The 26,706-nt window shown below is 41.9% G+C and overlaps 1 protein-coding gene and 1 non-coding gene across 3 annotated transcripts in view; both read right to left on the bottom strand.

Annotated features, from left to right (window-relative positions):
* The window catches only part of PLCD4 (phospholipase C delta 4), a 51,477-nt gene that overhangs the window by 8,466 nt on the left and 16,305 nt on the right, over positions 1-26,706 (bottom strand). For both annotated transcript variants that reach the window (XM_026665541.2, XM_087950392.1), the window contains 11 exons: positions 25,452-25,610; positions 23,780-24,008; positions 23,205-23,334; positions 20,547-20,778; positions 20,011-20,212; positions 19,016-19,160; positions 12,028-12,180; positions 10,146-10,313; positions 9,358-9,514; positions 8,073-8,189; positions 807-985 (listed from right to left, as the gene is read on the bottom strand). In XM_026665541.2, the coding sequence (XP_026521326.1) occupies positions 807-985; positions 8,073-8,189; positions 9,358-9,514; positions 10,146-10,313; positions 12,028-12,180; positions 19,016-19,160; positions 20,011-20,212; positions 20,547-20,778; positions 23,205-23,334; positions 23,780-24,008; positions 25,452-25,610 (1,871 nt within the window). The remainder of the gene's footprint in view (positions 1-806; positions 986-8,072; positions 8,190-9,357; positions 9,515-10,145; positions 10,314-12,027; positions 12,181-19,015; positions 19,161-20,010; positions 20,213-20,546; positions 20,779-23,204; positions 23,335-23,779; positions 24,009-25,451; positions 25,611-26,706) is intronic.
* On the bottom strand, positions 9,566-9,823 carry LOC148133204 (Nuclear RNase P). The gene has a single exon (XR_015746998.1).

Genomic DNA, 26,706 nt, shown 5'->3' with positions numbered 1-26,706 from the left:
GGCATCACGGACCAGTTTTGGAAGAAAAATTGTCTTCTGCAGACCAGGAGGGGATAGTTTTGCACACAACTTAGATCCTCTGCATGGGCAGATAAAGCTTTGCTCACTCACCCGCCCACTGCCTGTGTGGCCTAGTTCCTAGCTGGTTGCACACCGGCACCGTTTCACAGCCCTGGGATTGGGGACCCTTATGCTAGAAGATACTCTAGCCATTATTCTTGGATAATGATTATTCTTATCCTTTGCTCTTTTGTGTGGCTAGAAAACTGAACCTGTGCTCCAAGAAAGAGGAGATGTGAATTTTATACAAACGAAAGTAAATGACTGGTTTGACTGAAGGGAGAGAGGAGAAGAGTAGGATGGCAGCAGTAATAAGAAAAGGAAAGGTGGGGAAAAAGGTACTCTTCCCTTTGAGTATTGTTTTTGTTTTTGCCTTTTGCCATGTGGCCCTTCTCCCCACACCCCCATCCAATTTCAGGCAACATAAAATGCAGCTCTCCCCAAATTTAGTTCCTTGGTTAATTTCCTCATACGTAGACTTTCTGGTGTAAAAGAAGGGACATTCCAATAGAAATTGCCAATATACAGAGGAAATGTAAGGGAAAATTCATTTAAAATGAAATTATTGTTTTTATTGGTTGTTGTGGACCATAAAACTATAGTAACAAATATATATAATTTTAAAAACCTGGGGATGGATGAAACTCTATGATCATTGGCCTGGATGAATATAAGGAAGATACATATTTTTTTTAACCTCCCCCAAATCTTTAAAGTTAAAGTATGGCTACAGACACATACAGTACCTTAACCATTAAGCTCAAGGGACTACCTTCACCCCTGCTTTGGGGGTCCTCAGGGCTGAAGGCTGTCTCTCTATCCCTCATGAAACTTGGCTTCAACACATAACCGCAGTGGCCATTTTGACTAAAAAATCCATCATACAAGTCCATCTCTGTACCAGCTGTTTGAAAATTCAAGGCCACTGAAATGAGAAAGATCAGAAGGAACAGTTATTTTATTATTTACTTTTACCCTTAGAATCTCAGATCTATCCTCCATAGAGTTCTGCCAGATAAGTATCAATTGAGAGAAGAGACCAATGAAAAAGCAGTAGAGAGAGAGGAACATCACTTTTTATCTGCAATACAAATTAAGTCCCAGTCTAACATACTGACCAAGTTCACACAATACTTTAAGCCATAATGTGGGTTGCTTCTTGGTATGCATAGCCAGTAGATTGTGGTTTTAATAAACCATGGTGCAGCAGAGAATAATTCACACGATATGTGAAATCATCTATTGTGGTTTGTAAAATGCCTCAGTGCAAAGTGTAAACTCTGCAAAGAGGAGCTTACCCTGTAAGTCCTGGTTAAGCAAACAACTATGAAGAGTATTGTGTGAATTATTCATCTATAACAGTCTTGCTCAAATGAATGCCATCCATTCTGGAAATTCTGAGAATTGTCGTTATAAGAACTATGAAAAACATCAGGTTGGGGAAGTACAATACAGATCACATCTCCAATTAATGTGTACTGTAGCTGGGGAAAAAAGAGTGTGACCTGACATTACTGTTGTTTTCTCACACATTTTTGTTTATCCTATCATCTAAACTCTACTCCCCTTATCCCTTGTGTTCGTCATATATACATACAAGAGAGGAAAAAGAAGGAGGAGGACGTTCCTTTCCCATATAAAGAGCAGCACTATAAAAAACTGGCCTAAAACTGTTCACTCAGGCCATAAAATGCAAACACAAATAGTATGAAAAGAGTGAAATTTCATATACCTTCACAAATGATATTTTTAATATATTAAGTGTATAACAAAAATGATGTAGCACAAATGAATGACTTTGCCCTAGGGAAAAATAACTTCATCATTTTGTTTTTCAACAGAGTAGAACTGCAATGATGGTAAAATGATTGGAGATGTCATTTGTGATGGATAATTGTAAATAAGAGCTGAAGAAACCAGACACTGGATCGGATCAAATGCTAACCTCGGTCATCATCTTATGCAGGGGTGGGATTCAAATTTTTTAACAACGGGTTCTGTGGACGTGGCTTAGGTGGTGGGCGTGGCTTAGTGGTCATGTGACTGAGTGGACATGGCTTGGTCATGTTATTGGCTGGGTGTGGCCTACTCAATATCACTCACATCAAGGCACGCATCTCCTCACCTGGCCTCTCATGACTGTGGGGATGCTGTAACAGTCGTAAAGTGTGAAAAATGGTGATAAGTCACTTTTTTCAGTGCCATTGTAACTTTGAATGGTCACTCCACACAAGCAAAGTACCAGCAAAGGAGGGGGGGAAAACTCCAGAGAAGTTCCTGAGACAGGAAGTCTAGTCCTGCCAAGAATGTAATAAGGGTTAACGGAGAGGCAGTTTCTGTAAGAAACACCAGAATGTTTCCTTCCTGCCTTCCTTACAGGATTAGTGTTAGGGATATAGCCTAGCAGAATGTGCACAGCAGTCAGGCATTCAGGCGAATATGAGAGAAAGCGTTTTTTAGTTTACACACTCAGTAAAAATGGATACACTGTCTTAGTTGAATAGTTTATTCCATTAAGAGTTTAGCAGGGTCAAACAGTCCAAATATCATTCACTAGTGTTAAGTCAGTTCAGTCCGGAGATTGTTCAATTGCAAAAATCCAGTGTCGAAGAAAAGGTCAGTTAACTTACAATGTCAATCCATAAATCAGTCCAGTAAATATCTTCTCACAGTAGATTAGATATGCAGCATTCAAAACTCTTTCCTCCTTCGACGTCAGCAACAGGGAACACGAAGAACAATCAACCATCAATCTAGTAGTAATCCAGGTTCTCTAGCTCCCTCTTAGGGCAGTTTCTCAACCGCACCCAAATTATATCATTTAGAGTTTAAAGTGAAAAACACATTTAAACTTTGCTATCATGGTTTATATATTATATACCCAAACAACGTTAGATAACTACGGTTATTCCTAACATACTCCCCTTTTGGGTAACATAAAAATATATACATCTCTTTACAATCTTAACCCATAATCATCACAACTTTCTTTGTGTTTGATTGAACCTTGGGCCTTTGTAAATTGATCAGCTATATTGTCTTCAGACATACAATATTCCAGTCTTATCAAATTACTTTGTACAGATTGCCTTACATTTAGATATCTAATATCTGTATGCTTAGTTCTCGTTTTCACAGCAATATTTGTAGCCATTTGTATGGCTGCTTGATTGTCCTCATATACTACAATGGAATCATTTACATTTATTCCCATATCCATTAACAATTGTTTATAAAGAATCAAATCAGTACACAACAAAGATAGACATGAAAATTCTGCTTCCATTGTAGACATACTTATGTGTTGCTGTCTAATTGACCTCCAACCAATCAGTGCCTTTCCTAACAGTATAGCCGTACCTGAAGTTGATTTCCTAGTGTTTATGTCTGTTGCAAAACTTGCATCAGCATATGCACTTAAAATCAGATCATCTCTTGGCTCCAAAAACAATGCATAGTGCATTTTCCTTTTAAGATATCTTAAGATACGTTTTGTCGCTTGCCAGTGTCGTTCAGTAGGTTCAGCGTTGAATCGTGCCAATTGATTAACGCTATACGCAATATCTGGCCTTGACCAATTATTAATGTACGATAGACTACCAATTAGCGATTGATAGATAGTTTTATCAAACTTTGGACTTTGAATATCAGTGTGGCTAAATTCTTGACTCATTGGAGTTTTAGCCGGCTTACAAAGTTCCATCTTGTATGTTTTTAGTAATTGATAAATCTTATCCTCTTGAGATATCTTATAGCCACTTTTGGTTTTATTTATTGTCAATCCTAGATACTGTTTTATTTCTCCTAATTGCTTTAATTTTATCCTCTTATCTAATAATGATATTATTTCAGTAGCTTCATTATTAGTTTTTGTGATTAAGGCAATATCATCAGTGAATAATAATAACAATGATACTGTTCCATTAGTCTCTCTCTTAAATAAACATGAATCAGCTAAACCTGCTTTAAACCCTATATTGGTTAACTCCTTAACAATATATTGGTTCCATTCGTAACCAGATTGTTTTAATCCATAGAGACTCTTTTTAAGCTTCCAACAGTCATTATTTGTTCTATCGTTCTTAATTCCTACAGGTTTCTTTAGGTATATTGTGTGCTGCAATGGTGCATGCAGATAGGCAGTTTCTACATCTAAGTGATTTATGATATAGTTCTTCTTAGCTGCCCACACTAAAGCTGCTCTCAAGGTTGTTGCTTTTAGACTCGGTGCAAATACTTCATCATAATCACTTGCAGTTTGATTAAATCCTTGAGCTACCAACCTAGCCTTATGGGTAACAGTTCCATATTTACCTGTTTTCAATTTAAATATCCATTTACAGCCAATGGATTTTTTACCTGGAGGTAATTTAACGTTTTCATAAACTTCCATTTGTTTCAGTGAATTTAGTTCCTTCTCCATCGCTCTATGCCAATTTTTTTGATCCTTTGCAGGATACATTCTAAGTTCTTCAACAGTAGTTGGAACTTTACTAACTTGGCAAACTACAGTTGCTTGGTACCTGTCAGGTGGTCTGGTTTCATGTGTTGAATGTCTAGGTATTACAGGGCTTACAGGTGGACTTTCATGTACTACTTGTTCCTGTTTATCTACCTCATCCTGTTCATCTATTCTTTCCTGTTCTGGTTTTATGAGCTCTTCCTGTACTTCTTCTTTAATTGTACTCTTTTGCTTACTGATATATTGTTTTGATCTTCTATAGGTTTCTATGATTATATCCTTACTTGAATCTTGCTCCAGTTTTTCCCATCCTACATGTTCAAGGATTTGTGCACTAGCACTACAGTAAATGCTAGATGTACCTTTTTCCCAGAATCTGTATGATTTGTGATTAGATTCATAACTTACAAATAATAACTTTTTAGCCCTATGCTGCCCCTTATGTCTCAGTTGTGTAGGAATGTGCACCCATGCTGGTGCTCCAAATGTGTGCATGTAGCTTAGGTCAGGTTTTCTACCATGCCACCGTGTGAATCGTAATTCACCTGTTGTTGTGTTAACAACATTATTTAATATATGATTACCACACATTATTGCTTCTCCCCACAAAGTTTCAGGTAATCCTGAATCTGACAACATAGTACGAGCCATTGCTTGTATTGTTTGGCCTCGTCTTTCTATAAAAGAATTATGTTGTGGCCTATATGGTGCAGACTTTTTATGTTCAACACCTGCCATCTTCAGTCTGTTTTGGAATTTCTTATTTATAAATTCTGTACCATTATCAGTTACAAGAGTTACTAGTTTTCTTTTAGTTTTTCTTTCAGCAAACTTCAACCAATTAAAGAAATTCCGATATGTTTCCGTTTTACTCTTCATTAAATAACAGAAACCATATCTTGAGTAATGATCCATTATGCTTAATATATAACGAGCACCTCCCATACTAGGTTTTTTAGAACCTATAATATCAGCAAATACAACCTCTAGAGGCTCTTTAGTTTTAAATCCATTAATTCTATTTGCTGGTATTACCTTGCTCTTTTCTTGACTGCAAGCATTGCAGTGCAAATACTTACTGCAAGGCTTCAGTTTTATACCTTCAGACAGTTCAACCGTTTGCTTGAGCATTTTAAAATTGATATGCCCTAAACGTCTGTGTAGCAAATGTATGCATTCGTCATGAGACTTAACGTTATTATACACTGTATTAGCCACCTCTAATTGATTATCATTCAATACATACAATTCATCTTTTAAAGTTGCAGTCACTTTTTTACCTTCCTTTTCTATTATGCAGTTTTCTCCCCTAAAGGTAACTACATAACCTAGTTTAATCAAAACTCTAACTGAAAGCAAATTAAACTTAAGTTGTGGTACATACAACATTTTAACATTTTCTTTTATACACGAACAATGTGCAATACCTTCAGCTTTTGCTTTCATTTTCCAGCCATTAGCTAACGATATCTGTTGTGAACTCATTGACATCTTAATAAATCTTTTCTTATCTTTTGTTATGCAGTGCGACGCTCCACTATCTACAACCCATAAATTATTATTTACAATTTTGCTGGTATACATGGCTATTTCAAAAAAAATTTCATCTTTTTGATGCTTTTTGGCATTCTGGCGTTTTCCTTTTTTGCAGAATCTAGCCAAATGTCCTTTTCCTCCACAATTAAAACATTTTTTAATTGTATAGGCTGTTGAAGATAATTTCTCTTCTTGTGGTTGTTCCCTTCTCAGTTGATCCCTTTCAAGCCTTCTCCTGGTTTCTTCAATTAATCTGCCAGTAATGTCAGTTAATGTGAGGTTATCTTTTGGCAGTACTTCCAGTGAAGTTACATAGTCGTCATAGCTCTCATCTAACGAAGACAAAATTATATAAACCTGATGCAGTTCTGTGAAGATAAGTTCTTTTTCATGCAGTTCCTGAAAAATCCTCTTCATAGTGTTTATATGAGTCAACATGTCTCCATTCTTTTGAAGATGTGTTCTGAACAGCCTCCGTGTAAGATTTATATGTGCTCCTACATTGTCTCGAACATAAATCTTCTTTAAATTCTCCCAACACTTAGCAGCTGTTTCTTCTCCACGAATATGGACAAGCTGCTGGTCACAGAGTGTCAGTCCTATTATACATAGAGCTTGCTCATTTTTCAGTTTATATTCATTTATTTTCTGGGCATCATTCTCATCTTCCAGATCCCAATCATACCTCTGGTGGGTTTTGAATTATACTCCACAAACCTTCTCTGCGTAGAAGTAGACTGCATTTCATAGACCATGAAACATAGTTTGTTCCATCCAGTTTGGATATTAGAGACAAACTTGGTAAATTGACTTGTGCCATTTTTCTTTGGATATTAAACTATAATAAACTAATAAAACACAGCTGTCGGTTTACAGTATTGTGTAACTACACTAACTCTCAATTTATATAAGCCTGTTGTATCCTGGTTAGTCTGACTGTGCAGCCTGGGCCCATAACCAGTGTTAGGGATATACCCTAGCAGAATGTGCACAGCAGTCAGGCATTCAGGCGAATATGAGAGAAAGCGTTTTTTAGTTTACACACTCAGTAAAAACGGATACACTGTCTTAGTTGAATAGTTTATTCCATTAAGAGTTTAGCAGGGTCAAACAGTCCAAATATCATTCACTAGTGTTCAATCAGTTCAGTCCGGAGATTGTTCAATTGCAAAAATCCAGTGTCGAAGAAAAGGTCAGTTAACTTACAATGTCAATCCATAAATCAGTCCAGTAAATATCTTCTCACAGTAGATTAGATATGCAGCATTCAAAACTCTTTCCTCCTTCGACGTCAGCAACAGGGAACACGCAGAACAATCAACCATCAATCTAGTAGTAATCCAGGTTCTCTAGCTCCCTCTTATGGCAGTTTCTCAACCGCACCCAAATTATATCATTTAGAGTTTAAAGTGAAAAACACATTTAAACTTTGCTATCATGGTTTATATATTATTTACCCAAACAACGTTAGGTAACTATGGTTATTCCTAACAATTAGGCCAGTAATTTCTTCTAACAACTGGTTCTCTGAACTGCTTAGAATGTTAACAACTGGTTCTAGCGAATAGGTGCGAACTGGTAGAATCCCACCCCTGATCTTATGTCTGAGGAGTCCAGCAATATGAAGGACATGACAGAATAGCCCACTCCTTCTATTTTGCTCCATCAAATGATATTCATTGATAGGGTGTATTTCACTCTGATAATGGTAGATAACCACTAGCAGCTTCTAATAGCCTCATGGCTTTGTTTTACCTCTTTTTAAAACTGCCTACCTTGCTGATCATTTTAACCTTTCTTGTGACCAAGTTTCTCATTCATTTATTGATGCTCTTTGAAAGCCACTCAGTAAGGGAATCTTCAGGACAATTTGCAGCAAGAAATAACAAAGTTAGCCCCCTTGCTCTATGTAAAAGTGCCAAGGTGCCTTGTGCTGGCTATCAAGCAACCTCACCATTACAGTACATTCTCTTCCCTCCTCATCTTCTCCTTGTCCCTTTCCTCTTTTGCGTACCCAATTGGCACCCCACATTCCACATTGCCTGGGGGTTGAAATTGGAGGAGTCTGTCCGTAGCCCACTGGGGAAGATCCGTGTCAGTTGCCAGGTATTATGGCGGACAAAGTCATTCCCTATGAGAGAGAGTGCACCAATTGTTAAGAATTCAGTAAAGGCAGCAGTGATTAATTATATAATTAATTAAGAAGCCTAGCAGGATTTTAATACTAGAATACCTAGCATTTATCGAGAACCACACACACACACACACACACACAAAGGTGCTATGTATGCATGCCTTGCTAGGCTTCAGGACAAGCTTAAGAAAAGAGACCCTCCCTTCTCAGAGCTATAAGAAAGAGTGTTGTAGAAAACCTTAACGTAAGTAGAATAGTTACTTCATAACAAAAGGAGGAAAATAGACATTTCTTGCATCTCTTCCAAGGCTTGTAAATTGCAGAATCATCCAGGTTTAGTAAAATTCATTTTAACCAATGCTGCAGGTCTAATTAGTGCTGAAAATTCCCTCATGGATGAGTAACACATGGGGAGAGTTCTGAGTTTATGAACATTGATGATGATAATTATGATGATGATGATTATACTACAGTAGAACCTCTGGTCACAAACGCTTTTGACCATGACCAAATTGGGTTCCGACCAAAAAATTCACAAAATTTTTTAATCTAGTCACAAACAAATTTGAGTGGCGATCAAACACCAATTTCCCCTTCCGTGCCGATTACCCCTTCCGCACCATTTTTTTTGTAAGCCCAAGCTCAGTCAGTCTCACTTCCGATCACGACCAAATCAGGTTGCTACCAAAGTTACGGAACGAATTATGGTCGTGACCAGAGGCTCTACTGTATTAGTATTATTTACTATATCTTGCCTACCTAGCAATTCAAAAGGATTCAAAGTAGATTAATAGGTATCACTTTGGTGGGAAGATAACACATTATGTGGGCCTATAGTCATGCTGGCCACATCACCACAGAAATTGTCTTTGGACAATGCTGGCTCCCTCAGCCAAAAAACGGAGATGAGCACCATGCCCTAGGGTTGGACATGACTGACAGGGAAACCTTTACCTTCATTGTGTCTTTATGGCTGGCTGTACATATTTTTATATTTTTCAATCTGATACAAAGTTATTGAAATTGCAGCCTGCCTCTATCTGCTATATATTCTAGCGGTAGAGGAAGTTGAATGAGAAAGAATAGCATTTGGCAGAGTTGTACACCCATTAATCCTTGGCCCAAACATTTTGCCTGACAGCAGATTTCATCCCAACTTTCTCACCAGTTTCTCGGATGAGCTTGCGAGCTTTGGATTCAGTGAAGGAAGACATCTCATATGACTTGTAGTGACTGCAAGAATGCTGGAAGCTGCAGAAAGGTACACTCTTACAGTAGATAATACAATCCGAAAGTTCCTTGGAAAGGGACTGTTTACCTTTCTGAAAAATATATATATAATGTTCATCTGCAGATTATTAATAAATAATACTCCTGCCAAAAATGAGGAAAGTATCCCTTTTTGCATATGGAGCTTGACATCTTTGTAATTTCATCTGTTCAAGTTCTGGCTTTTACGCAACTGATCAGTCTAGCAGTGTACACCCGCATTGCTGGGAACTCACCCACCTTCAGAAGGTGGCACCCTGCTAGGGTGGCAAACTTGGCCCTTCTCTCAGACCTTCCCAGAGGCGGGACAAAGGGTGATGGACACCCAGCACGTGGGCCTCTATGGAGAGCTTCCTCCCAGTAATTAGAGCTTCCTCCCACCCCAAGTGTTGTATCCAAAATGGCTATTGTTAAAATATGATAGTGGCACTTTCCTAGAAGCTGCATTTGGCCAAAAGTGGGAGAGAAGCTAAAGCGAGAAGGGAGGGATTAAACATTAATAGATAAATGAATCTGCTGGACACCATTTTGGGATGAAATCAGCAGAAATATTGCTATTTCTAAGATTTGCCAATGAATTTAGGTGGCATGATTTTGGGGAACTTTGTGGTAAGTACAAAATAGGGATCCAGGTTACATTCTCTAATTGTAAACAGCAGGCCATCCAGGAGAGTGTCCACATACCTTCTCTTTTCTCTTGTCTTCACTGCGCAAGGCTTCTTCTTCTTCTATCTCGTTTCCTTCTTCCTCAGTAACTTCTTCCCGTTCAGGCATCTTGTCTGGATGCTCATTCAGACAATCTTCTAGATATCCAACCTTCTTGCCTTTTAGAATGATCTTGCCCTTCAATTCCTGCATGTGGACACACAGAGCAGATTGGAACAGGAAGATAATTCCATTGCTTTTGACAGAAGCAGACCAGCTAAGTTGCTTTTGGTTATAAGATCCCAGCATTTCCACAAGAATGAGTTTTGATGTATGGCAAGATTGCTGAGTTTAGATATCTGTCAAAACTCACTGTGACAAACGTTTTGCATTGGTGCATTCAAAGGATGTCCAACTATTTCCTGGATATTTTTGGATGCAGACGTCACACTTTTCCGGAAAAGTAGTAAATCCCTCTTAAAAAGCAACCCAAAGCAAAACTTAGAGTACTACTTAGAGCAGGGGTATCAAACTTGTGACGTCATGTTGCCATCACGTGATGTATCGCAATGTTTTTTCCCTTCGCAGAGCTGGGGTCGTCGGGGCCTGCACATGATGCATCCAGCCTGTGGGCCACCAGTTTGACACCCCTGACATAGAGCATGCTGGCTGATGAATTCTGAGAATTGAAGGCTACACATCTAGAGTTGATAAGGTTGAGAAACACTGGTTTAAAAATTCAAGGAGCATTGCTCCATGAAGCAGCAGAGAACCACTATGCAGTCCCGCTATCCACTCAACTTTTGTTCATGCTGATGCAGATCTTCATGCAGATCTCTAAACTGGGGCCAACTAAGAGCCTGGAAATGATCAGGTCATTTGAATCAGGGAATCAGGAAATCCTGGTTGGAAAGACCTGAAATTTCCTGTGCCCTAGAAAATGTCCAACAGTCCTGGAAAACAAGGCCCAGGGAGGTAATGTGCCTACTGTCAGGATTCCGGCAGTTACCCCAATTAAATCATGAGTCTAGAGCCAAACTTCCAGAACTTCAAAAGGATTTATTGGGAATTAAAATGTCCTGCACTGCCTGGATGTAGCCAACTCTAAGACACATAATTCATTGTCACGCTTCACCCTGGTTTCCCCCCCACCCCCTGGGTGTATCATAATTCATATTCTCCAATGAGGCACATCCATAGGCAAGAGTCATCAATCATGTTCTCCAGTTAGATATTTGAGTGGCAGAAACTTCAGTCACCTAGTTACTATCTTTGAAAAACTATTTATAGAATGCACTTTCGATTTCCAAGCTGCTGTTTCAAACCCCTTTCCCATCCTCTCTTTCTGTTGGCAACTTTAAAAAGACCATAGAAATAATTTATCAGTTGACACCTACAACAGCTTAAAGTGACCAAGAGATGTGAGCCTGATGCTATCTCAAGTGGCACACCTGACTGTACTCATTTTTCAATTAAATGCATTTTTCAATGTCAAAATCTGTGAAACATAAGGGAGAAAACAGGATGTTTTAAAGCTGTCTCATATGAATTGGGCACGAGACAAAAAACACAGTATGGTGATGTAGCAGGGGAAAAAGGAGGGGTTAGCTGTGCATATTTGCACTGCTGTAGATGTAAGTCAAGAGAAGATTGTATGTAAGCTCACTTTGTTGCTAACTCTGACATAATTTTGGGGCATTTCTATTTCCTCTTCCTCTCCTGGTCTTTGTACCATCTAGCCTGATGAAGAATTTTGAAAACTTCAATAACTTGTATGTTATTTTCCAGCATTTTAGTTGCTCAGTATCCACCTGCTTATCTATGAATGTGAAAACATCTCCTACTAAGTTTTACAATCAAATGTAACAAAGGGGCAGCCTGGATAATCATTAGATGAAAGAATTATGCTGTACGTTCTTACTTCAGGTGAAGGCAATTGCACAGGAACAAGTTCATTAATGGTGTTGATGAGGAGACGTTCTCCCAGGATGCCTTTCAGCAGTTGTGCCATGATGTCTTGTTGTTCTATGCTGCAGTGATTCTCGATAGACAGAATGATGGGATAATGAGAAACCTGGATAAATAAGAGAATGATGGTCAAGTTTTTGGGAGATTAAAATTGAAGCACGGAAACTGAAAGAGGACAATGGAGTTATTGTCACTGGAAACGGATGGATATCCTCAAAGCTGCCTTTTTACTCAGGAAATTTGAAAATAGCCAAATTCCTTGAAAATCCTTGGTATTGTGGAATAATGTTATTGCAAGAAAGTTGCAAAATTACAGTCAATTGTAACCGGAGGATCTGTGGTGAACCCTAGCCTAGATGTTCATGGAGGGGGCAAGAAAAGCCAAATAATAAAAAGTCCATTGTGATGTCTAAGCACAAGCTCCATCCCATATGTATTTGTGTAATTTGTGACATTGCAATACCCGTAATTTTGAAATTATTTTCATTAGGGACAGCAGGAGTCTTGGGATAGGGGCCTCTGTAATTATGGCTCTCTAAATCTTGATCAGGGGTGTCAAAGTCGCGGCCTGTGGGCCAGATGCGTCATGTGCTGGCCCTGCCCTTGCCCGGTTTAGTGAAGGGGGAAAAATGTCCCGATATATCACATGACGCCGCCATGACAACACGAGTTTGACATCCCTGATCTAGATGGTAATTTTAGAACCTGGTGGGGCTCCTTTATTTTTACCAGCTTCGCATGACATAATTATATCACTATAGGCCTTCTGACTGTTCAAAATAGAAGAGAATATATGTAGTTTAGGACTGAACTGTGGAGTCCCTTAGGGCTCTCTGAGTTTAGTTGTTTGCTTGTGGACTTTTCATTACCTAACTAGGTAAGAACTTCAGTGCTACTGAAGATAAAACTAAAGATGTTATTTAGATGGTCAAAAAATGTCTGCAAGCAAACAACCAAGCTCAGAGAGTTTTTTCTGACTGTACATCAAATTGGAGGCCAGCTTGCCGAAATCTGTGGTACTAAATGCACACAGTACATTTTTGATTACTGTTCATGTTTAAAACTCACCCTTCAGGAGTTTTGTTTCTTTTTGAATAATTTTAATATTTAGTTGTTCTAAGATGGGAAACCTCAGTATAAATATCTGGCCATCAAATTCAATTTGGCAGGGTTGGTGTGCTCTTTCTGTTAAGTCTGGAGCGTGGGCGCAAGGAACGGAGACGAGGCATCGAATAGTGACTCCAACTCTTTATTAGTGACTTCAGAACAGAGCAAAATACTTGGGCAGCAGCAGCTCCTTTTATAGAGCTGGCTGCTGTCACAACAACCAATGATTTGAGTTTGCTGCGCTGGGAGCGTCCAATCAGCGGCGACCCGTTATCAGCCAATCAGATCAGCCAGAAACGACCAATCACGATCCGCTGTTCGCGGGCCAATCAGAAGTGCACGATTACGAGCCTGCCGTGGAAGCAAAACTATTTAGGATTTTAAACTAACGCGTTTGCTTAGTTCGTAACATCCCTCCCCCCTAGGTTCCATCTGAGGGGTGGGGTGATGTATTCTCGCAAGTAAGCAGGTCGTTTCACCTGTCTACCTGATCTGCGTTGCTCCACCAGTCCTTGCCCTGATTCTGGTTCCGATGGGCTGTTCGCTGAGCTCAGCGGCAAGGCTGGTCCAACCTCTTCGCTGGGCGACTCAGGGTTGTCTTCCCTGCTTCCGTCAAGGCTGTCATCCGGATTCCCTGGATTTGCTGCTGTCGCAGTGCTGCTTTGTGGTGAGGCGATCATCTGGTCCAGCTCTCCTTCGGAAGGTGAATATCCCAGGGTTGGTTGTGCTGATTTCTGGGTTTCGAGTGCTGGGTCGTATGCTAGCTCTTTTCCGGCCCCCTCGATTTCCCTTCCCCCCCAGGTTTGAGGTTCAGGGCTTGTGACGGGAGTAGGTGCCAGTCTGGAGCGAAGTTGGTCGATGTGGCGCTTCCACATTTTCCCCTTAGCAGTTTGTAAACGGTAGGAACGGGGCCCCGTAAGTTGAGTTATGGTAGCGGGAACCCACAATGGGTCACCAGAGAAGTTTTTTGCAAAAACTGGATCGCCTACCTTGAACGTGTGATACCTGCTGCTGGACCCCAGGGCTTTTCCGGCGTGTAGGCAGGGTGTAGGCGGTCAAGATGTGAGCGAAGTTTCCGGCCCATCAGGAGTTCGGCTGGGGTTTTGTTTGTGGTGATATGTTGGAGGAGGAGCATCCTGGTCACCTTATCATCGATGTCCCCTTGCTCCATCTTGTGTAAAGTTTTCTTTATGAATTGGACCATTCGCTCAGCCCTGCCATTGGCCGCAGGGTGAGCTGGCGATGTTAAGGCGTGGCGTATCCCCCGGTTTGCTAGGTACTGCTCAAATGCAAGAGCAGTGAATTGGGGTCCATTATCTGAAACCAGGACATCTGGCAACCCGTGCGTAGCGAATAGTCTATTTAGTTTTTTAACGACTGCTTCTGTGGTGGTGCTCTTCATTTTGTGGACCTCTAGCCAATTGGAATAGGCATCCACAGTTATGAGAAATGTATGCCCCTTGGTAGGTCCCGCAAAATCGATGTGGATACGGGACCAGGGACCCCGGGGTGTTTCCCATTCAGTTGGCGGGGCTTTTGGTGGAGCTGAGCGAGTTTCCTGACACTTGGTGCAAGTGGCCACCCAGGTTTCTATTTGCTTATCTATACCTGGCCACCAAGCGTAGCTCCTCGCTAGTGCCTTCATTCGCACGATGCCAGGATGTCCGTCGTGCAATAGTTTCAGAACTTTATGCTGTAGCCGCTCCGGAATGACGACTCTGTCTCCCCACAAGACGCATCCTCTTTGTGAGAAAAGCTCTGTCTGTCGGTTTTTGAATGGTTTGAAGGTGTTGTTGGGTTCGTTGTCAGGCCAACCTCTTTCCACCCAACTGAGGACTCGTGCCAAACAAGGATCCTTCCTTGTTTCCGAGGCGATGTCTTGTGCAGTCAGTGGTGGTGAAGGAAGGGTTTCGATTTGTAGCGTGGCTAGGGTTGGAGCTAGGTCGTCTATGACTGCGGGTAGCGGCGAGCGACTCAAGGCGTCAGCGTGGGGAATGGCTTTCTCCGGGCGGTGTAGCAGTTGGTAATCGTATGCGGCTAAAAACTCTGACCAACGTGTCATTCTTGGCAATAAGATGTGGGGTGTTGGTTTGTCTCCCGCTAAAATGCCAAGTAATGGTTTGTGATCGGTAATAATGGAAAAGGGTCTTCCATATACATACTCATGGAATCGTTTGATCGCAGCCACAATAGCGAGAGCCTCTTTATCAAGTTGGCTATAGTTTCTCTCAGTTTTAGATAAAGTTCTTGAAAAAACGCAATAGGTGCCTCAGTACCGTTTGGCAGGACGTGGCTCAGGATGGCTCCTACCCCAAACGGTGAGGCATCGCAGGTGACAGTTAAGGGTAAAGTCTCGTTATATTGTATCAATACAGCATCTGAAGTTAGAAGGTCTTTTACTTGCTGAAAAGCTCGCTCTTCCCAATGTCCCCAGACCCAGGAAGCCTTCTTGTCGAGGAGCCTATGCAGGGGTTCAGCAACAGTCGCCTTCTGAGGCAAGAAGATGTTATAAAAATTAATGAGTCCCAGGAAGGCTTGGAGGTCTGTTTTATTTCTAGGTCTTGGGGCTTTTTTTATTGCAGTCAGTTTTTTCTCAGTAGGGTGAATTCCCTGTTTGTCAAGAAGGTACCCCAGGAATTCAACCCTCTCTGTACATAGTTGGCACTTGTCCTTTTTGACCTTCAGGCCAGCGTCTTTAAATTTCTGGAGAACCATTCTGAGTCGTTTTTCTAATAGGCTTCTAGTGGGGGCAGCTATCAAGACATCATCGAAGTAGGGCACGACCCCTTTTATGCCCTGTAGCAATCTTTCCATCAAACTCTGGAAAATGCCAGGTGCTACACTCACTCCGAATTGAAGTCTATTACACTTGAATGCCCCTCTGTGCGTGACTATAGTTTGGGCCTCTGCAGTCTGTGCATCTACGGGCAACTGCTGGTACGCCTGAGCTAGGTCCAATTTTGCGAATATTTTTCCACCTCCCAGGGAATGAAGAAGGTGTTGGACCACAGGTACAGGGTAAGCGCTCTGCTGGAGCGCGTGATTTAGGGTGGCCCGGTAATCCCCACAAATTCTCAAAGATCCGTCAGGTTTTATGGGGGTTACGATTGGGGTCTCCCATCGGGCGTGGTCAATCGGTTCCAACACGCCCTGGGCTATTAATTTGTCCAGTTGTTCATCAATCTTTGGCTTGAGTGCAAAGGGCACTCGACGAGGCTTAAGGCGAATGGGCACAACCTCGGGGCTGAGGTTAAAGATATGGGGGATCCCTTGTACTTGCCTAGCTTCTCGGTGAACACGTCCTGAAATTCCTGGACGAGGGCCGCTTCCCAGTCATCACTTCCGGTCTGGTTGATGCCAGCTAGTTCAATTCCTAATGGCGCGAACCACTGCAAGCCTAGCAGGCTGGGCCGATCTCGATCAACGATGGTCAGAGGTAGGGTTGCGGTGTGGTCTTTGAAGGATACTCGGACGTGGCTGGAACCGGCAACTGGAATTCTGTTTCCTTGGTAGTCTTTCAATATGATTTTTTGAGTGCTGAGGTCCTGGCAATGGATGTCAGGGATCAGCTGTTTGAAGGTTTTCCAGGAGACCATGGATAGGGACGATCCAGAGTCGACCTCCATAACACATGGTCGATTCTCAATGGCGACCTTCACTCGTATTTTCCTTGCATCAAGGGATGAAGCGTGGCCGATGGTGATGGTCTGATGAGCCTCTTCTCGTCTGGATGAAGTGGCAGGTGCTCGATTTCTGTAGTGGTGGTTCCATTGATTGCTTAGGCGGTCCCAATTTACTGGTGGGGTGCCTGTTGTCTGCCGGAAATTATTTTCTCTTCTGGTTGGGCTGGACCCTCGCTTGCTTCTGCAGACCTTTGCGATGTGGCCCCTCTTTCCACAGGAACGGCAGAGTGCGTCTAGGAATTTGCAGTCTGATTGCGGGTGATTTCCCCCGCATCCAGCACATTGGCATGGAGATTTGCGATTTCGCTGGTCTTGCTGGTCGCGTTCTAACCTGAGTCTGTTGACCTCCTCTTCCTCGCTTTCTGATGAGGATTCGAGGTCCTCATGGTGGGTGGTCGTTGTGTGCCTCTCGGAGAAAGGCGTAGTGTCACTGGCGAGTTGGCGGTGCGGTGCGTTCGCTCGGCGCATACGAGCGGCTGACTTTCTGGTTACTTCTGCTGCAGTAGTATCAGCGATGACATCTGCGAGGGCGATGTCTCCCTTCGCCATAATCTTGCTCTGGGTCATGGGGTCTTTTAGGCCCAGAACAATTCGATCTCTCATGGCTTCCTCGAGATTTGCGAAGCCACAGAGTCCCCCCAGGTTCCTGAGGTCAGCGATGAAGTCTCCAACACTTTCGCTTTCCTGTTGGTCCCTCTGGTAAAACTCGTGTCTCCTGATGAGTATTGGCACTGCCGGTGCATAATGGGCCCGGAGGATTGGGGCGAGGTTGTCCCAGTCCATTGTCTTGACTTCTGCCGGTTTCGCAAGTGCTTTCGCCATCTTAAAAATGGCGGGCCCGCAATGGGTCAGGAACACAGCTCGTTTCTTGCCAGGCGTAGCATCTTTTAGATTGTTGGTCTCCAGGAACATCTGGAACCTGTCTATATACGAGTCCCAGTCTTCGTTAGCCGGGTCGAATGGAGCGGGTGGTATAGCGCTGCTGGTCATTCTGCCGCTTCTTGGTGCGCTCTCAGCCACGTGCTCTGTTAGCGTTCGGTGAGTGTTCAGTCAGCTCTATCGTCTCCGCATCCCACCTTCGTCGCCAGTGTTAAGTCTGGAGCGTGGGCGCAAGGAACGGAGACGAGGCATCGAATAGTGACTCCAACTCTTTATTAGTGACTTCAGAACAGAGCAAAATACTTGGGCAGCAGCAGCTCCTTTTATAGAGCTGGCTGCTGTCACAACAACCAATGATTTGAGTTTGCCGCGCTGGGAGCGTCCAATCAGCGGCGACCCGTTATCAGCCAATCAGATCAGCCAGAAACGACCAATCACGATCCGCTGTTCGCGGGCCAATCAGAAGTGCAGGATTACGAGCCTGCCGTGGAAGCAAAACTATTTAGGATTTTAAACTAACGCGTTTGCTTAGTTCGTAACACTTTCGATTAAACAATGCCATCTATCAGGACCCTAGAAACACACCTCGGTAGCAATGCCTGCCTTCTGAAATGAGACTTGCCCCAAGATCCAGATGGTTCCCATCCTGCTAAACCTTTGTCAAGTGCAAGTGAAGCCCTCTTGGGTTGTGTGAGTTTGTTTCTTTTTCATTCCTGTCCAGGTCTTGTATTTTTACCATCTTTTATACTTTTATTTTTTTTCTCTTATTGTGTGTTTAAAAAGTACTTTTGTGAGCTATACTTATTCATTGGGAGTTGGGCAGCATACAAATATTCATCATCGTCATCATTGTCGTCATGATCATCAACATCACCGTAAATAATTGGCCATTGTTAGCTGTTTTTGAAGGGATTCTGAGTTACAATAAGAGAGAGAGAGATTTGATCTCCAAACACTTGTTCAAAAAGAGCTGAGCCCAAAATATACCTTGCAAGTTGGCATTATTCTAAATGCTATATGCTATATTGAACTCCTTCTGCTCAAGCCTAACAAATCCATACTTTTATCATTACCTCCTTCCCACCTATAGGTGGAGTTCAGCCCTACAGGGATTCCTTGTGGTAGAGCAGGGGTGTCAAACTCACGGCCCACTGGCCGGATGTGTCACGTGCTGGCCCCGCCCCCACCTGGTTTAATGAAAGGGAAAAAAGTCCTGATATGTCACGTGACGATGCAAGTTTGACACCGCTGTGGTAGAGGCATACAACTTACCCAGAAGGCATATTTCTCAAGAGTTGTCACCACATCACGGAAAGGGATCTTAGAAGTGAATGTATAGCCATGATAGACAATTGGTTCTCCATTCGATCCATCCCAACAATCAACCTCTAAACACCGGCAGCCCCGTTTGAGAGCCCTGCAAGAAAGAGAAAGCAATTCATTGGCCCTTCAGCCCTGAGAATACGATGTTAGCAGTTTCCTCATCTGTTGCCTGGTTGAAGAGTGAACATGGAGAAAATATTTTTTGAAAAACTATATCTAACACCTTCCCTATTCCACAGACAGCTGGGAGAATGCATAGCAGAACTGACCTTCAGAACACTGGGAAAATCCCCAAGTGTCAACCAAAAAAATTAACTGGTTCTATCAGATGCAGGGGGAGGATTATCTTAATTGTTCCACCTTTGCAAGGGCCTGAGAAATTAGTAATGTTCAGCTTGATTAGAAAGTTCAAGTAATGCAGATGAATGATTATTTTTGGGTGGGGGGGGGGGGGTTGGGGGGTGTGTGTGTTTTTTTTTTGCTTTTGTGGGGGGGGGGTGGGGTTTGGTTAAAGTTTTTGGGTTTGGGTTTTTTTCTTCTTCTGATGTTGCACCATTGGGTCTGAACCAAATTCTAGGTCTAACACATGACTACCCTTACCAGAGCCCATGGTTGTATGGGGGATCAAAAAATCCTGAGCAGCACTAGTTCCCATACCCAGGACACACAAGCAGAAGTCCTCCAAGTACTATAATCCTAGAGGATTCTACCACAATCCACAATAAGATCTAGAAACTCAGGAAGGACCATTTCTATTTTTTTCTGCGAGTTCAAAGATTGGTGGATAGCACTTAACTTGATTGTAAGGAAGAGCCATAAGTTTAATCATAAAGCTAATTGGGGATATCAGTCAAGGGGGTATGATGAGCTGAGAAAGGGCTTGGAAAATCAGCGAAAGAACTATTGATGCAGCTACTTTTTCATCTCTCCTTTCATTTTGATACCTGATGTATCCTTCAACACTGCTTTGTCCTCGCAGCTGGTCTTCAATCAGATATGTGTTGTGAGAGGAAGAGATAAAATAATGGCAGAGAGGCTGAGACATATCCTGGAAAATCTTCCTGTGCTCAGGGTTGAAGATGGAGCCGTCTGGTGAGCAGAGATACATGAGGAATCCATCTGGGCTCAGGATATGACGAGCTTTGCCTATCGGAAGAAAAAGTGGGTGAGGAGGCACAGAAACCGAAATAGGCCTTTCAAGACAAAAGCCCCGCTAAGACAGACACTGAACTAAATAAAGGCTGAAATGAAGCAGGAGCCTTCGATCAGTCTGGAAAGAACAGCTCTTAGAAGTCTCTAGGACAATGGAGTCATGTAACTGTTACAAAACAGCAATGCCGGTTTGAGGGAATTCTGCTAACACTAGAAAGTCACACCTTGGATGGACCATTGGGCACTGTCCCAATTGGACAACCTGTCCCAATTCTGGATGCTGAGTTACAGCCCCACCAATTCTCCTTTCGTTTCCCCACCATCTCACCAGTCTCAGAGGGTTCGTATCTGTCAATCAGCTCCATTGCAAGCTCATCGGTGCCATTGACCTCCATCTGCTCCTGTTGCAAGAAGTCCACAAATTCCAAGAGGGTCAGCTTCTTCCCATCTTCAGAATACTCCTGGAAAATCTCAAGCACCTCATCCCGCTGAGTCAGTGCTTTGTAGAACAGCACAAATTCCTCTCCCTCCAGTGACCCTGTTTCTGATTTGTCAGCCATCTGTAAGGAATGGAGGGCTCTGACCAACAGTTTCCTTGGGCAGGAAGTACAACAAAACAATCAAACTGAGGCAAAGAAGGCCTCCTACCCACTGAGGGAGCCAGTGGAATTAAGAGCCTTTCTTCACATGGATTTAAGAGCAAATGTGCCCTAGCAAAGGTCTTTTTTTTCTGCTAGTTCCCATAAGGTTGCTTTCATCTCATCTTGAATCCACGAGTGAGACAAATTTCAATCATCCATATTGATGTTAAACCAATGTTTTCCTTCATCTTCTTAAAAACTGAAGCATTCTGTGTATATGTGTGTATGATTCCCGAGACTAGGAAAACTGAACTTGAAAAAAAATATTAATGAAGTATATAACTTCATAACAAAAAGGTTTATTTTTCAGGAAATATATTATAGGATAGGCAAAGTCTAGCACATAACTAATGAGTAGTTACCAGACACTGAATCAAAAACTATAAGCCATGTGTGAGTTTGCACGCAGATGCTAATGAATAAAATAAAAATGATCTGAATTAAGCAATCTCATAAAATATAGAACACACAGAGTATATCCTTAATGTTCTGTCTACATCTCACAGTTGTCTCATGGACGGGTAGTCTTGAGGTTCTAAACGCTCAGTGTCACTGGGTTCTCATCTTCAACAATTCTTATCCTACCTGAAGAAAACTTGTATAACATCTATTAGGATTTGGAAGGAAATCAGGTGGTTGGTAGTGGTTGAGGCAATTAAAGGGGCAGGGGTGGGCTTCAAAAATTTTAGCACCGGTTCTGTGCCTGGTTGCTGGGTGAGTGTGACCATGGTGGGCGTGGCCTAGTTGGCCTCCTGCACCATGACGGGGGACATTTTCACCCTCCCCGGCTCTGGAGGCTTTCCTTGAGCCTCTGGGCCTCCCCGGACTCTGGAGGCCCTCTGGAGTCCAGAAACGGGCCCATTTCCAGCCTTCCAGAACTTATGAGAGGCCTGTTTTTCACCCTCCCTGGGCTCTGGAGGCTTGCCTTGAGCCTCCGGGCCTCCCCGGACTCTGGATGCCCTCTGGAGTCCAGAAACATAAGTTCCAGAACTTACGAGAAGCCCATTTTTCACCCTCCCCAGGTTCTGGAGGCTTTCCTTGACCCTCCAGGAGGGCAAAAACAGTTTCCCCATGCTCCGGAGGCTGGAAATGGGCCCGTTTCCAGCCTTCCGGAACTTCCGGAAGGCTCATTTTTTGCCTCCCCGAGCCTCCATGTGGGCCCTGTACTTACCTGTCATCCAAACAGGCTGTGTGGGGACTCCTGGGAGGGGAGGGGTGGGGTGGGCAGGGCCAGCCAGGAGTAGGATTTACCAGTTTGCAAAAGTAGTCATTAATATGATGAAATTTCAGCTTCAACCAAAACAATACAAGAGCACTAAATAGATACAAACTAAAGATAAACCGCACCAAACTTGATTGCAGGAAATACGACTTCAGCAACAGAGTAGTCAATGTCTGGAATACTCTACCTGGCTCTGTGGTTTCTTCCCCAAACCCCCAAAACTTTAACCTTAGACTGTCTACTATTGACCTCACCCCTTTCCTAAGAGGTCTGTAGGGGGCGTGCATAAGCGCAACAACGTGCCTACCGCCCCTGTCCTATTGTTTCTTTTTTTCGTATTCGTATCCATTTCATATATTTAGAACCATGTTTATATTTATACCTGTTATCTAATAATTGTTTCACAAAACAAACAAACAAACAAATAAAATTAGCTACTGGTTCGCCTGAACTGTGGCGAACTGGTACCAGCCTACCCCTGAGAAGGGGGAATAGGGATTGGCAAAGGGAAGATAAATTTCATCCTGGTATATTTTTTGTTAATGCAAAGATGACTACAGAACAATTTAATTCAGCAACAGAGGAAGAATAATACCATTGCTGCTATTACATGAACTGTGTGTTGCAGTGTTTTGTGTGAACTTCACCTAATGGACTTGCCTTTTAGTTTAAGCAGACAAGATAAGAAAATAGAGGCTGTTTAATTATTGGTTAACCCTTTTATCACTCAATTTTACAGTTGATTGTAGTATTCTAAAAGTGCCAGGCTACAAATCCTACCACTTCCATCCACTGTGCTGACTGTGGGAGAGAGGATTAAACTGATGACTGACGGCATCAGTTTGGCCTGTGTAATTGTACTCCAGAAAACAAAGCATTTAGATTGGCAAGGAGCCACAGCCAAATGGATATTCCATCGGGTTATAAATAGAGTCACTGAAAACAAATTGAACAGTCTGAAGATAAACCTTATGTGCAGAGACCAAGAAGGGCTAGAAGTACATCGGTACTCTCATCAGTGGACAATGGTAAATTTGTGTTGCCTTCTTATGAACTAGCAAATAAATCACTTTTTATGTAACCTAGTCCCACCTATTCTCCACTTTGGCTCAGACAGATTTACCTGGAAGAGCTGGAAGGCATGGTCTTCATTCATATCCACATTCATCATCCTGAGCAAATGCTGTACCTCTCTGAAGTTCATCCGCCCATCATTGTCTTTATCAGCTTTTAAAAACCAGTCACAGATCCATGTGAGACTCAGGTGTGGATTAAGGAAAAGAGACTCATGGGATCAGAGCAAACAAACGTATATATTTTTGTCAAAACAAAACACACTGGGAACGAGCACACATTGACACTTTGTTAGTTCAGGACAGATTGTAATGGAAGTGATCTGGAACTGCAATGGAAGAGAAAACTCTTTTCTTGTTTGTTGACCTATAGGTCTTGTTTGTTGACCTATGTTTTATTAAAGGAGGAAAGTATTACATTTTATAACTAAGTGTTATATTTTAAATTAATGGTTAAAATAACAGGGAAAAATAAAGACATTTCGTTTAAAATGTCATTCTGGAATAAACATAGATGCATTAATGTGTCTCCCATATTAGACTCAAACTGAGCTTCCCTTCCCCCCTCCCTTTTTTTGTGGGAAAAGCTCTGAAAAGGATGGCAGATAATTAAAAGTAAGGATATTGATCAAGCCTCTCTTTCTGATCCATGTTAATGACGATCTCTATGAGGCGCCTCAGACCTTGGATCCAACACTGAGCCTCCTCGGCCGAACTGGTAATGAGGTCTTGGTTGCTTCGCCGCCCATGGAAGACAACAGTGAAACAGCACTCAGCAGGGAACTCCTCAGCCAGACTTCGCAGCACCTCTGACTGATGTCCTTCACGGATTGTCTCCACATCACTGACAGAAACTTGAAAGAATAATAACCGGAAAAGATTAAGTTATAAAAGCACTAGTTCGATACCCATGCTTCACTATGAAACTATGTGGTCGGGCTTAGTTTGGGGGGAAGAAAATAAGGAAAAACAAATTGTGCCTCTGCCTACCAGCATCCATCGGTATTCATCTGGCTAGCGTCCTGTCAGTGTGTGAGAGAGTTGAGGGCTGTTTGGAAAGTGAAATAGTATTTGCTGTGTGAGCAAGAAGGAGACAGCAAGGAGCCTAAAAGCATTTAGCATTTGAGGACATTGAATTCCATTCCTATTAGAATGGAAAGCAAACTCTGAACTTTCCATAGCTCAACTGTTCTGTACTAAAGCTGCTTGCTGCTGTGAAACTAAAACTGAAACTCCTTTCCTCTGCTTGTGTTTTGCATTTGGAACAGATTTCTTTTCAGGTGGGGAGGGGGAGTAGCATCAGAGCATGTTAATAATAATATATAAAATACTAATGTTTTGATGGTCATTTCGAAAAATCCTTCCTTAGTGAGCACCTAGAAGCCAAGAGGAACATATGTGCCAAATTTCAAGTTTGTAGGCTTTACGGTTCTGGAGATTTTGTGATGATGCATGAGTGGTATTTCACTTTTATATATATAGATTCCTTGCTTCTCTATCTGAACATAAACACAAACACAAACAGAGGAATCGAAGTGATTAGAGTTTTCTTTTAACTAGAGTCAAAAAAATAATTTGAAAAAAAATATCCAGGGTAATCCTAAAGTAGGATTCTCATTATTAGTTGACTGCACTCAGGATGCCACTTATTCAGCAGCAGAAAAATTTCAATAAGGCACTGTGTGCCTCTATGGGTGATACAACAACATGCAGCAAAAAATATCCTTGATTGGCATTTTGATACAATATATTTAATGCCTGAATTTACTCTATTCAACATTCTTCTATTAATTTGGTATCCTCTAGATGAGATCAATTGCATAATATTCACTAGTCGAAGTAGCAATAATAATTGCATTGTATAGACAATCATGGGGATGGCTATACCTACACCCCAAACTCTTGTTTTCTCAAACACAAACACTTTAAATAAACCTTACAAAATTTATTCTAGAAAATGTCATACACATGAGAAATTGTGAGGCTTGAGAGCACACATATGGACATATGCATCTACATTCCCCATAATATTATGTGAAACTTTGTCTTCTTCTCTGAAGCTGTGCAAACCAATATTTATAACAGCTTTAGTTGTCTTTCCACACTTATTGTGAGCCCCAAATCTTTCTCAGAATTGCTACTCAGAAACATTTTTATACAGTTTTGTAGGTAAATTTCTGCAAGATTTCCCAATTTTTCTATTCTGCAGTTACACTATTTGAAAGCCCACACTCGAAGACAATGTTTCTGAGAATCAGCCCTCTTGCAAATAATATGGTGCAGGTAATCAAACTTACAGGCTGATTTGGCTTTGCCAGACATCTTAGATTTGTACCAGACCGTCATGCAGTCCTGCTGTAACATGAAGTATCGTTGTTTCTTCCAATTCTTAGATTTCACCTTACGCATCATTGTTCCTTGTTGCATTTGAATTAGATTGTCATCCAGTTGAATACCTGAGAAGAGGATCAGACATTTCTAGTCAGGGTTTGTGTTAGTTCTAGTACAGTAACATATGCAATTACATGCAAAGGTTAGGCACACTGGTCAATGTTTGTGAATTCCTAAGTGAACACAATCTGATATGTCGTTTAAAGTGTCATATTTTTCCAAATTGAAATGCATATTTATTATTTGTGTGCAGTATTTGAGAATATGGTTGTTTCCATAAAAGAAACCAGTGAATTTAACAGGTGCACAAATTTAGATATCCTTTCACTCACTGCTTTGCAATACTCAGTGGTTTTCAATTCACTCAATACTCAGCAGGTTGCAAACATTTCCTATATGCAGCTAAGCATCTAAGAATATATCCACCAATCACTTTGCTTAACCAAGGGCCAGACTGGAGCTGGAACTGGATACGGAAGGGATCCTTATAGACAGAGTAGTGAGGATCTGGCTATTAGAATGGAAAGCAAACTCTGGACTTTCCATAAGATGTAGGGAGTTGCTGAAGTTTACTCCCTTCAGGCACTTGAGCATTCAGGGACAAGAATTGGAGGGGGGGGAAAACTTTTTAGAGCCTCAGCAGTCCAAACCAAAAAGTAACATTCAGAGTCCACCCAAGGAAGTCAAGAAGTCTCACAGCAACAGTTTGAGGCTTTTCCTTCTGTCCTCACACCAGCAATCTCAATAATCATTTCAGCCTCAACTTTGGGCATAGAAGCAACTCTTTACTTAAGAAGTCTCTGGCCCCTTCCTCCCCTCTGAGGAAAGGTTTCTTGCTTGAGGAACCAGCTCTCTTCTCTACTGGAGATGAGTCTCAAACAAGTAGTAAAGGAGGGTGGAAGAGTTAATGTGTGTGTGTCAACAAAGAGGTCAACAAAGAGAAGCTTACAGAGAAAATGCTTATTAGGACTATAATAAGCATTTTCTCTGTAAGCTTCTCTTTGTTGACCTCTGGCATCTATTGTCTCCTCAACCTTCTCCTCCAACCCCAGAGCAACTTTTAAACTCAGTACTCATATTCTGCTGCTGTGACTCAAGTCAGAAGGAGGCTGATGTTTTCCTTTCATATTTGCTTGATGAGTTCGAGCAAATAACAAATCT

The sequence above is a fragment of the Notechis scutatus genome, chromosome 1 (genome assembly GCF_049901735.1).
Source record: "Notechis scutatus isolate UNSWTSFEM ecotype Mainland chromosome 1, rNotScu1.2, whole genome shotgun sequence".
In the NCBI taxonomy this organism is placed as follows: Eukaryota; Metazoa; Chordata; class Lepidosauria; order Squamata; family Elapidae; genus Notechis; species Notechis scutatus.
This window is presented reverse-complemented; position numbering and strand designations above follow the sequence as displayed.